The 13469-nt window shown below is 40.3% G+C and overlaps 1 protein-coding gene across 1 annotated transcript; it reads right to left on the reverse strand.

Annotated features, from left to right (window-relative positions):
- Nucleotides 1-11264: 11264 nt before the first annotated feature.
- LOC108715382 (protein phosphatase 1 regulatory subunit 3D) lies at nucleotides 11265-13323 on the reverse strand. Its single transcript, XM_018260469.2, has one exon. The coding sequence runs from the start codon at nucleotides 13321-13323 to the stop codon at nucleotides 12274-12276; it is 1050 nt and encodes a 349-aa protein (XP_018115958.1). The 3' UTR covers nucleotides 11265-12273.
- Between the last annotated feature and the right edge of the window lie 146 nt (nucleotides 13324-13469).

Here is a 13469-nt window from a genome sequence, read left to right on the forward strand (position 1 = left end):
CTCTCCATAGTGGACAGTCACTCCATGCATCAAAGTAAAACTAGGACTGGCAGCGTGCACATGGCTCTGCATATATCCAAAGGTTGTGCAGCAGTGACACCTTATGACACCCTCTGGTATCTGCCAGACACACTGCATAGGGACAAGGCTCCATCCCCTCCCAACACTCTAGGTTGAACCTGTAGCTAACAGGCAGGGGATTTCCAACATGTGGTTTCAGACCGTAGGGGGTTTAATCCTAAGGATCCCAACACACCAACAAATGCAGGTGCTCAGAAAATTATATAATGAAGGGTGCATATTGGCACAATTCCTAAAGATACTTGAGTCAGTATGCACTACTGTTATTCGAATTGGTTGTCAATGTATCTATCCTGCCTCTTCTGGTGAATGGTGTGCAACTGAACCTATTGATTCTGGGGAATGCTGGAGCTATCTCAATCCTGTACTGAGCAGTAGCTTCAGGATTCCCCCAGTGGCTTAAGACTTGTGGCAGATACAAACACCACTCTGAAATTGCAGCAAAACGCAAGGTTTAATTGTGGTGGATGCAACTGGAAGCACACCCATTAAAATGTGTGTCTGGTATTGCTCTTGGCAAATAACCCTTGTATTCATAAATGATACCCTTGAATGTAAGCTATGAATTTGTACTCGTGGTCCTTCCATTTAGCAACATATTTTGTTGTTAAATTCCACAGTTACATTTACCTACACCGACCAATTAGATCTCCACTTTCATTTTCTAACCTATTATAACTGAATTGGTGCAATTTAGCACCTATGTTGATAAAAGTATTACTCATTTTTTAAAATATTAAATCATTAAGTTATCCAAGTGACTTTGCTTTCAATCAATAGCCTAGTAACCTTTTCCCTTAAATGTCATCTGCTTTCAATGATGCGGAATAGGTTTGCTTTTTATAATGGAAGAGACATCTTGGCTGCATAATTCCAAATCCACTTATAAACTCTCCCATGTTGCTTGCTGAACAAACTGCATTTCCATTTTTTCATTACAGTGAATCTAATTCTCCTGGGAACAGCTTCAATTCTCAGCGCTGGTTCTAAAAATGTGTTACCAATTCAGACCCAGTTACACAATGGCTTAGCAGCACAGATAAAAGAGAAAAAAGATAGACATCAAATTATATCATTTCTATCACGTAGTCATTTAAAAAATATTATTAGCTACTCAGAATGGATATTTGCTTTAGTTGAATCACACCAATATTACACATTAAAGCATTTGTCAGCAGCCAGTGGGCTTCAACTAATTTTATTTCACTTCAGAGGCTCACAGGGTAATTTGATGGTAACATTCACACACTGCTTTAGGCAAGATATACTTTATGAAAAGGCTGTATCACTGTAGCTGAAATATTACTCCCAGAATGCTCCAATAATGCCATAGGAGGTATAGTTCATCCACAGATGAAATTACAGAAGTGACACAGATTAGACACAAATGCTTTATAAGTAAATACCTGAGCAGTAGGGATTTTCCTGAAAATATTACTAAATGTCATGGTACAATTACACAAACAGTCACAAAGGACATTATTTTTTTGTGTTAGATACATTGCAGTGTTCAAGTCACTTACATTTTAATTCAACTAATAAATAGAAATGAAATGATAAACAAAGGCATATAACAACACCACAAAGACTTTGGCACACTTAATTGAGCATGCTGTAAAAGGAAGACAGACAGGAAAATTCAAAGTAAAGGCCCAAAGTTATACAATACCTCAAAGATTTCCATACATGGCTCAGTCAGATTTATGGGCTACAAGTTGCCAGTTGCTCTGATTGCTATATACTGTACAAAGTGATATTGTGCAGAGTGACCTGCAAGTTAGCATAATATGTAAAATAGTCTATAATTGCAACAACAAAGACAGAAAAACAGGCCAGAAACTTGAAATACAGGCATGTGATATATTATCAAGAATTCTTGGGACTATGGTTGCCTTTGACTTCTGCAAAAACCGAATCAAGGGGCAGGATGATGGATAGCAGGGGCGGAACAGTGACATACGGGGGTTAATGACATTTGGGGGGTGCCACGTGTGGTTGGGGTTTTGACATCAGAGCTGCTTATTGTCCATATTATTGTTTGAGTTTCAGTAGGCTGAAACCTGATCAGGCAGTTGTGACACAAATACCCCTAACTGTTTGAGTCAAAACTGAACAGATGGCAACTTTACTTGGGACTTTGTGTAACGGTTAACAGATCCCATACTTGTACTTAAGCCTACAATTGATTACATTTATAGGCCTGTTTCTCTACAATGGTGTTGGTGGGTTTGATAAAGTATTTAATTCTTAAGTAAATATAAAAGAATAAATGTCAATACACATAACGGTATAGTAAGTATTCATACTCTGTGCACAAATATACACGCTGCATTGCATAGGTGACTGATTAGTTTGCCCTGCAATTAACATTTAACTTTTATCACAAATGTGCAATAATAGTTTTAAATTTCATAATGTAGATTAGCTGTGTATCTTTAGTTTATTTGCGTTGTGATGCTTAGGAACAGCTGCAGAGCTAGTATATAACTGTATGAAGATACTTCAACTATAAGAAAAACAGTAAATCACTGGTAAATATACATAAACTACAGTGTAGACAGGACAACAGAACACAAGTGGTGTTGAATTTGTATTCTTTTTGCAGTGTACTCCTTCCCTTCTGCTTTGTTTTGCATTGTAGAATACACATACTTAACTAGTAAGCGTAGAGTGTAAATGTATTTGTAATAATGGACAACAAATCTAATATTGCATATAATTTGTATATATGTGTATTTATATATGTTATATAGCAGTAAGTGTCATGTAAAATAAGTGGTCCTTTAATATAACATTAAACAATATAGTGTTACCATGTAAATCCAACTTAGCTTTTGCGATACAGGATTAATGAAACATTTTATACTTGAAAAAAAAAAAACATTTATGTTATATATCTGTCTTTCCTAGGAGATTAATCTGAAAGACCTTAGAGGAGGAGCATTATGATAAAATGTAATTTAAATGCAATGGCATACTCTGATTTAAAGCCTTGATCTCTCACAATGATTAACAGCTAAGGAGGTGGGGACAAAATGCGTATTCACTTATAGTAAGCTTGGGTACAATTGCTTGACATATCTCTTGTAGTCTTCTCATATCCCACAGCCCTTAAAAGGATCAACTACTATCAATTATTGTCTTCCAAGTCGTTTTACTATATTTTGGGGGTACTAATAAAGTGACTGGTCTAACAGGATATTATTGTGCTCATAGCAAATTCAATTTAGGACCCCAAAACAGTGCTTTGACCAATTCACCAAGATATATCGAAAATGCTCATTATTTAGGGACTTGCTGGGCCATCTACCCTCGCACCCCCCATAACTTTAGGTTCTCGTACACTTACTCTGTATTTACACCCCTGAATATAACTTCTAGGTTCACTAGTAAACAGAACCCCATCCATTTTTGTGAAATACATTACAGTTCAGGATTCACCATATCTGTTATCGAACACTGTATCAATCTTTTTTCATTTTCATGTATGGTTAAATATTTTAGGAGATCGTATCAAAAGCACACAGAAAACATTTTACAGAAAAAAATTAAGAAAATATCAACGTGGGATCATCATACAATGTGTCTGATTTGTTGAACCATTGTGACAAATATTTGAGTTAGAATGCTTAATGTGATATTATAATGTGTAATAGATTCAGTAATCTACTTGCTATGTTACATTAGCATCACAGCAGGCATAGCAATTGTACAACGGAAGCATCTTTCTAATAAACTGATTCAAAACTGTTCAACCTTTTGTTTTTAACCTTTTTTTGTTTAATAATTTCTAGCACCCACTGGCTACATTTGGCTGTCAGGGAGTTCTTGTAGTTTAACAATAGTAACTAACTGCCACAGATAGAAGACCCATGAAATAATTTGTATTTACATTGCTATACTGCAATCACATGTTGTTTTAGAACAGCACAGTGTATTTTAATAAACTATCCTTCTTTTAGATAAAATAAATATGTAATAAAAATAGTATTTTTGTGTTTATAAATGTTAATAGTAGCATGTCATAATATATATATATTAATCTTTTTATTATAGATCTTTTTTTTTTAATAACACAAACAATAAGATTTCTTAGCACCACTTAACTCTTAATAACCAAATACTCTAAATCTGGGGAAATAACACAGCAATCATTAATTAACAGGTTATACAGTGGATACCTTAGCTTCAATATTTGTACACAAAGCTAATAGTCACATGATGGATCATTCTTCCGCCATTTTTCCCCATGTAGTACTGATTAAATTATTTTAGTAGAACTGACTTCCAAAATTCATAGAAAATATTTGTTATAGACAGTATTCTTGGCAAAATCTGAGATTAATGGAGTGGTAGAATTAGTAAATTCCTTCAGGCTGTACTGGATTGCTCCTTATTATTTTAGCAGCATATGAAGCATTCTAGTGCCATGACTGAAATGTATGAAATGGATGGAACAGATAGCCTTTAAGACACACGGACACCCCCGTCTTGTTTGTTTTTTCAGATCTGTGCCATGCATGCCTACATGCAATTTTATTTTAAGCTCTGGGTACGAAGAAAAGAAGCAGACTGGCCAAACAAAAGCTCAGCTGTCATTTGTCCTATTAAAGCATGACAATGTCAAGACAATACATCTATCAGATGAAAACGCTTAGCTTAGAAAATGGCTGGCAATGTGATCGCTGCTGCTTTAGTGCTGGGGAGAAAAGCTTTTAGGAAACAAGGAAAATTAATTTAATTTGGTTCTATCAATATTTTATTTCAAATCACTGTGAATAAAAATACCATATACAAAAGCCAGTTAGCATTAACTGTGATGTTCAAATTAGGTAAACTTTGGGGACGGTGACATATTTCTGGATTGCCTTACTGGTAATCGTGCCTTACCCCCTCACATTGCCTGCCATCTCATTTGCTGAGATGTAGATGTCCTTGAATACAGTATTACACCACCAAGACACAATTTTATGTGAGAAAAAGTAAGACTATAAAATCCCACTTACTGCATATGTAGTCAGTAAATAAGAAAATTGCAGCAATTTAAAGGAGAAGGAAAGTCGTTTACCACTTGGGGGTGCCAAATGTTAGGCACCCCCAAGTGAATGTATTTACTTACCTGAAACGCCAGGGTTATTCCAGTGAGCACCACCGAGCGCTTCTCTTCTGGCTTCTTCTTTTCTCTCGCAGCTGAGCATGCACATTAGAGTGAAAACCCTAACTTTAACTAAAAAGTTGGCTTTTTCATTCTAGTGCTCTGCCCCGGGAAATTTGAAGAAAGAAGAAGCCGGAAGAGAAGTGATCCATGGTGCTTGCTGGAATAACCCCAGCCAGTGCAGTTTTCTGCTGATAGGAGCAACGGCCCGGGTTTCAGGTAATTAATTACATTCACTTGGGGGTAACTAATATTTGGCACCCCCAAGTGGTAAATGGCTTTCCTTCTCCTTTAATTGCATCACAGCAATACACTTAAAGGAACAGTAACATCAAAAAAATTAATTGTTTTAAAGCAATACAAATATAATGCAGTGTGTGTTATCTGTGTTATCTGTTATCTACTATTTAACCTGTGCCATATAGCCTTTTTTTTCCATTTCCGCCATTGCTACAGAAGCAGCTTGTTTATATGAACTATAGTAGTGTTTCTGTTTCAAACACATCTGTTTTACCAGCGCAGGGCAACATTATATAATATATTTATTACTTTAAAACACTTTAATTTTTTGGTGTTACTGTTCCTTTAACTGTGACCATACATTAACTAGAAGGCTTTGTTAAATTCCTATAAAGTGCACATGGTCACTTTGTGACACTCCCCCTTCCTCGGGGATGGTATTGAATACCTTATTGCAGTTGCTGGATAGCATTTAGGCACTGCGCTCACATACCCTGCCATTCAACATAACATGTAATAACAGAACAACTGAATCTGAACTGAGCTGATAACCACTGCACTGTATATACTGGCCAATTGTGATCAATAGGGATGTAGCGAACGGCGGAAAAAATGTTCGCGAACATATTCGCGAACTTGCGTCAAAAATGCGAACGGTTCGCGAACGTCGCGAACCCCATAGACTTCAATGGGAAGGCGAATTTTAAAAGCTAGAAAAGACATTTCTGGCCAGAAAAATGATTTTAAAGTTGTTTAAAGGGTGCAACGACCTGGACAGTGGCATGCCAGAGGGGGATCAAGGGCAAAAATGTATCTGAAAAATACATTGTTGACACAGCGCTGCGTTTTGTGCTGTAAAGGGCAGAAATCACACTACGTCACTCAGGTGATGTTTCTGGACACGGAATGTGAAAAAGCTCACACAGCTAGGTGGCACTTGGTTAAAGACTGGGCAAACAATGCCTGCAAGGGCAACGTATACAGTAGTGGGTACGGAATATATTATTGCTGCTGTAAAAACATCACTCAGGTGATGTTTACGGACACGGAATTATTATTGTTATTTAGACAGAATGTGAAAAAGCTCACACAGCTAGGTGGCACTTGCATACCTCCCAACTGTCCCTCTTTTGACCACTCAACCCCCTGTCCCTCTTTTGTACTGGAAAGTCCCTCTTTTCTCTGAACTGAACAGCCAGAAAAAAACCAGTTTCTAACTTAATTAGCTTTTGGCAGAGAGCTCAGAACAGCTAACAGGTGCAAATAAGATACTTTGTAACAATTTTGACTCTGGTTGGTGCTGGTAGTGGTGAACTACTAGGAGGAGCAGCACACCAGTCCCACTCCCCAACACAGCTAGACTAATAGCACTGGGCTCTTACAGTAGCAAAGTAAAAAAAAACAAAAAAGAAAATAAAAGCAGTCCTTACAAGGACTATTGGGTTACAGGCAGCAGTCAGCAGATGAGAGATCAGCAGCAGGACAGCTGCCCACAGCAGCTACATACAGAGCACTGCAGTAGAAGGTAGATTACTAGCCAGAAAAGCTACCTAACCTAAAATGTCCCTCAAATCCCTGCAGAGTTCTGCCCCTACAATACAGAGCAGTATCAAGTAGATTACTAGCCAGCAAAGTTACTATCAACTGTCCCTCAAATCACTAAACAGCTCTCTCCCTACACTAGCTCTTCCAAGCACACACAGGCAGAATGAAAAAACGCTGCAGGGCTTCAGTTTATATATGGAAGGGGAGTGGTCCAGGGGGTGTGAGGGTGGTCCAGGAGGGAGAGCTTCCTGATTGGCTGCCATGTATCTGCTGCTCTGGGGTGAGAGGGCAAAAATAAGTGCCAGCTAAGGCGAACCCAAATTGGCGAACGTCGCGCGACGTTCGCGAACATTCGGCGGACGCGAACGGTCGATGTTCGCGCGAATTAGTTCGCGGGCGAACAGTCCGCGACATCCCTAGTGATCAATGGCTCATGTGATTCTTCAGTATGATCAACTGAAATCCATTCAATAGCAAAATATTCCAGTATGCATTTTATTTTAGGTTCTATCCAACTATGTGGGACAGTGTATCTTCACCTTAGCACACTGCAAATCATTAAAACTCATTGGGAGTTAATGGAGCTAACAATGACTGTTTACTTACATTTCCTGTGGTGGTTATAGCTTAATATCAGTAAATGGCTCTTGCAAACTCATTGAAAGACACTGCCACAGTAAGTGAAAGATATGTTCATGTGCTTGGGGCACCAATATGTAAACGCTGCTATCGGATCACACGCTGAGTTTGTTTCTAAAGGCCTTAAAACCTTTCGAAAAAATCTAAACGTTTAGAAAACACCATGGATCACCAATTACACAGCACTAACACAACAACAACAAAAACAATAACCTTTATCCAAATACTTTATCTAGGCTATTCTTTAACAAGCAGCAAAAGTCTCCAAGCCTTCTTCTTTACTGTAGCGCTGCAGTCTTTCAAAATCATTCTTTTTCACTGCACAGTGAGTGTCCTACTAAGCATTTGCATTTACTGTAGTTTTACAGTTTCACTGAAAAGCAGTTTTTTCATTCATTGAGCCAAAATCCTTAGCAAGCATTCATAATCACTGTAACTCTGTAGCCTAATGAGTGCACATTCTCTATCACTACTGATCTACTCAAGTGCAAACTTGCTGGGCGACTAATCACCCCAAGTAGCAGCATGTGCCACCCACCACCCTAAAGGTCAAAGAATGTTAGAATGATGTCATGATACAAGTGTTCAACAAATCATGCTTTAGATAAGGCTGAAGGACATAAACCTCATTTGGTGGGGCACTTGTATCCATTAAATATTCACTTGGGCAGCCCTAAAATATATAGATGCCAAATCATGTAACAACATTGTTATTCACCTTTCAATCCCCTGCAATTTATATGCAATATATACACAGGTTCAGTGCATTCCTGGCTTAATGCCCTATAACTGCTTTCCCTTTTCAACTGTTCTAGCAACATAATGTGTCACTGCAGTGAAAGGGTTAACAACAAAATAAAATAACAAAGGTCTTTGTAAATCATATGACAAACGGGAAAAAAACACCTCGCCAAAAAGCAGTACACTGGGGCTCAGCTACAAACACTGGGCAAATTTGTACCTGGGCAGTAACCCATAGCAACCAACCGGAGATGAGCTTTTATTTAGCCAGCTGCAGGTTGAACAGTGAAGGCAATCATCTGATTAGTTGCCATAAGTTACTGTCCAGGTGCAAATTTGCCCAGTGTGGCAGTAGGGGGATAATAACAAAATTACTTTGAAATTGGGTGCAATTACAATAACAGTATAAATTAGGACAAGTCACTGGACCAAATAAACCTCCATCGGCAGTGCAGATCTAACATTTAAGCAAAACCAATGTAAACTAATATATGTCTTGTTTTGCTAAACATAACTAATTACTGCTACTGACCTACAGACATATGTAGTTATGGAAAATATACAAGGGAAGCTTAAGGTTCACAAGGTGACAGTGTCCCCTGGATTTTGATGTCCTTGTCATCTGACACTCCAGTGTCTGGGCTTTATCCACACTCACATGAACTCATTGGATGTAGTAAAGACAGATTGGTCTCATAGTAATTCAGTGTAAACCTCCACAAAGGAAACATAACACTTGTCCCCTAAGTGACATTAACATTAGGGATACTCATTAACCACAGTTGCCTAAACTGTGGCACTTCAGATATGTCTGAGCAACAATTCCCTTCAGCAGCAGGTAGTCCAGTGTTTCTTAACCTTTTTCTTTTGCAAATCAGCTTGCAACCCACAATTTGGATTACTACAATTGTATACCTTCCATTATCTTATAAAAAGAAACATCATTCTAAAGGTGGCCATACATGTAGCGATCCACTCTTTTGGCGATGTTACCAAACGAGCAAATCTCGTGCTGATCCGATCGTGGGCTCTAGGGCCCAATGATCAGATCATAATGCAGCAATACCGGCGGTCGGATCGTGGGACTGCATCAACGAACAGCAATCCAACGGGATATTAAACCCTGCCCGATCGACATCTGCCCGACTCCATCTGTTGGCAGATTTTATTGGCCGGTGTATGGCCACATTTAGAAAGAGGATCTTGGGAACAGACTCTAAATAGCACTGGGTCCCAATATTGAGTCCTGGTCCATAGGTTAAGAATCTCTGAGTTAACCAGTGGATGGGAATTATTTTCCCAACATAGCTGGAAGGCACGTGTTTGGTAATAACTGGTTTAAGACTAATAAAAACCACACAACTGTCACAACTTACGAATGCACCAAATCTATAATACTCAGCAGGACACTTCTGCTAAAAATATTTCTTTGCTTAGAATTCTGAAAGCCACATGAAAACATTATTGCAGTGTCAATGCACCCAAATCATTTTCATTTTTTCATACATATCTGACTTTCTCAGGAAGAAAACTTGGCCCAGGTGCCAAAGTTAATATTTGGTTCAATGGATTCCTCATTTTAAAACATATCTAATAAAGTGAACTGTGGCTTTAAAGGCAGCACTAAAACTACATTATATAATTGGCAAATGTTTCAGCTGTTAAGGTAGTATTCAGCGAATTTAAGTCTCAACAACTTTTACATTTACATTAATTACAACTTGAATTATTTGTAAATATTTCTAGGAAAGCATTATCTTTCTGTTCATCGCTATACACTGCACCACTACTACTGACTGAGTGTCCCATTGACACAGTGTTACAGTAGTTACATCAGACTGCAGCCAAGAATGTGTTTTGTTGTACATTTATTTCATTCAGCTATGCTAATCTCAGAACACTAAAGGAACAGTAACATCAAAAAAGTTTTTTTAATTAATGAATAAATAATGTAGTGTTGCTCTGCACTGGTAAAACTGGGGTGTTTACTTCAGAAAGATTATTATAGTTTATATAAACAAGCTGCTGTGTAGCCATGGGGGCAGCCATTCAAGCACAAGACAAATAGTAGAAAACAGATAAGCTGTGTAGAATTGCATTGTATACTACAGAGCTTATCTGCTGTGTATCCTGTGCCGTTTCTTCTTTTAAAGCTTTGAATGGCTGCCTCCACAGCTACCCAGCAGCTTGTTTACTACAGTAGAGCAGTTGAAACAAACAAACCGGTTTTAGGGCAGGGGCGCACGGGCAGATTCAGGGAGATTTAATCGCCTGGTCGACAAATCACCTCTTCTGCGGGCGACAATCTCCCAGAACTGCGTTCCCCCTGCCTTCAGCCTGCTATAATGAGAAAACGCCAGAGCAATGGCACTCGCGGCACTTTGATTTCCGAAGTAGCCGAAGTTGCCTCACGAGGAAACTCTGAGCGACTTCAGAAATCGAAGCGCCGCGAGTGCATTGGCGCAGGCGATTTTTCATTTTAGCAGACGGAAGGCAGTTCAGGGAGATTGTCGCCCCGAAGAAGAGGCGATTAGTCACCAGGCGACTAAATCTCCCCGAATCTGCCCGTGTGCCCCTGCCCTTACCAGTGCTGGCCAACAGTGCATTATATTTTAATTAATTTAATACACTTTCATTGATGGTGTTACTGTTCCTTTAATAAACAATTACTGCTTTTAGCACAAATTACATTTACAAACAGTTTTAAAATAATTTAGAATGTGGAATGAATGAATATTTGGAATATTGAGTTTACAGCTTTGAGATGGAAACACACATGGCAATCCAGGATGTCCATATTAATTTGACAGTGTATGATCTGACCATACATCTGGTTGGGTAACCTCAGATTAGAGCAGAAACGTGGTCCCATCCTCTTCCCAACTAAAGATGGCACAGACACACTGATAACATTGTACGAAACTAATTTGAGTACAATATTCGGTGCGTGCATGGTGGGAAAAGAGCCAACCAATATCGGCAGAACACTTGGATAACGGTTAACTCGTCGATTGGGCTGAAAGGAAAATTTTGACCCAAACATCGGCCATTGCTAGTGCTGAATCGTCAGATACAGGTAAAATCAGGGTCGGACTGGCACAGTCGGGGCCCACCGGGTTCTGAACCTCGGGGGTGTCGTGCACGAATGGCAGACGCACTGTGCGCATGCGCGAATGTCAAGCCCACCGCATGCATGTGTGAATGCTGGGCATACATTGATGCACAACTTTTTTTCCATATGGGGGCCAATCTAGGACTGGATCTGGGCTAGCAGGGGGCGCACCGGGTTTTTTCCCGGTTTCCCGCCGGCCCAGTCTGACACTGGTTAGAATTCTATTGTTTCTACCTGTATATCTGACGATTCAGTTTTACACGTGTGTATTGAATGTGTACACAATCTTTCTTGGAAAGATCTTTTTCAAGAAAGACCGTAATTGTTACATCTATGGCCACCTTTAGTCAATGACCACTGGCTGCCTGCTCACAGAGAACCGTGCAAATCCCACAAACAGAACAATAAGATTTGATGGAAATTGGCCAATGTGTTTCCAGCATTAAAGGGAATACAAAATGAAGACCCCTGATCTAATAACCATGTCATACAACTGGTGATTATTTTAGTGCACTGTTAACCAGGTGCTGTGTACAAAAAGAAAAACCAGGTGTGCATTCCTTTCTACTTTAGAAACCAAATTATCTTACTTATCTATCTTACATTTAAACTACAGTGGCAGCCTTATAGCTTGTTATTAATCTCCCATTGCATTCTGCCCCACAAATCCCACTGCTCCTTCTTACTGCCTGGGGCCAGTTTTTTTAGGCTCCACCACACAGCCCAATATCTTTACATGAGTAGGTGGCCCAGTGCACTCCTAGATGAAGTGAATCCAGGCATTGTCAAATTCTTTAGGTGGTGACACAGTGGCCCTGTGGCTTTTAACCATGTAGTTTTCCCCAGCATTGTTGTCCCAATACTCAGCCCCACAGACTCTGTATCGAATGGCAAATTCCAGCATGCTCTCCTTGTTTATAAGGGCCAGACACAGCAACTTGAAAGAGAAGCGATCAGTGTATCGGTCACTGCAGCCTCGTTGGTAGGTAGCTTGAACCTCGGAAGAGGTTTTCCATGAGTCCACAGTATATCTGACAGTCACCTCTTTCTCATAGGAAAGGTTAAGGACCCTCAGCTCCCCACTGATGCTGAATGGGTCCGTGCGCAGGCTCTCCAGGCAAACCCTTCGCTGCTTAACCAGCTCCACGAAGTCCGGCTTGGTACAAGGGTCAATGAAGAGTGGCTCCAGGTGTGGGGTACTAGGAGGAGCACGGAAGAGTAATGTGCTAAGCTCTGCCCCCGCGGGGCAAGCTTCCCTGCATCGCAGCCCGGCTAGCACGTGATTGGGCACATTGGGCACATCGGCGTCGCTGAAATGCCGCACTGATGTTAGCTCCAGCCCCAGCGAGTCAGCAAAACGCACCACTTTCTTACGAGGGACCACCACTTCCAGATGCCTTCTTTCTGCTGGGGTGGGCAACGATTTGGCTCTTCTCCTCGCTATGGGGCTTTGTGGGACAATGGTGATCTCTCTGCCCCGGGTGACAGGTTTGCTTTCCTCTTTTATTTTCTCTGGTGGTGGTGCTTCCACTTCACCATCTTTTTCTTCATCATCTGGGCTCTCTGGCTCGTCCCCATAGAGCACTGCGGTGCAGCTGAAGTTGCGGGGCAGGATGTGGCGGTGAGTGGGCATGGTGTCCATGCAGAGTGTGCTCTGTGCAGGGGAATCACTGGTACATGAGCCAGGCTGTGTGACAGCTAGAGATTCGGAGAGAGACGCTTGTCCTGACGTGCTGTGAGTGTGACGCACATCACATCCCTGCAAGAACCACAGACAGTATGGGGAAGGAGGAGGGGCACAGGACATCATCAACTGTAGAACTCATTAACTGCCGAGAGGAATAGATTGTCCCTCAGTTTATACACTTGCTGCTTGGGTTAAGCCAGTTGTACTATCCTAGTGCGACATTCAGCTGCTTCCAGAATCTATTCAAAGCATTTCCCATGCTCCCGACG

Source organism: Xenopus laevis, chromosome 4S (assembly GCF_017654675.1).
Source record: "Xenopus laevis strain J_2021 chromosome 4S, Xenopus_laevis_v10.1, whole genome shotgun sequence".
NCBI classification, from domain to species: Eukaryota; Metazoa; Chordata; class Amphibia; order Anura; family Pipidae; genus Xenopus; species Xenopus laevis.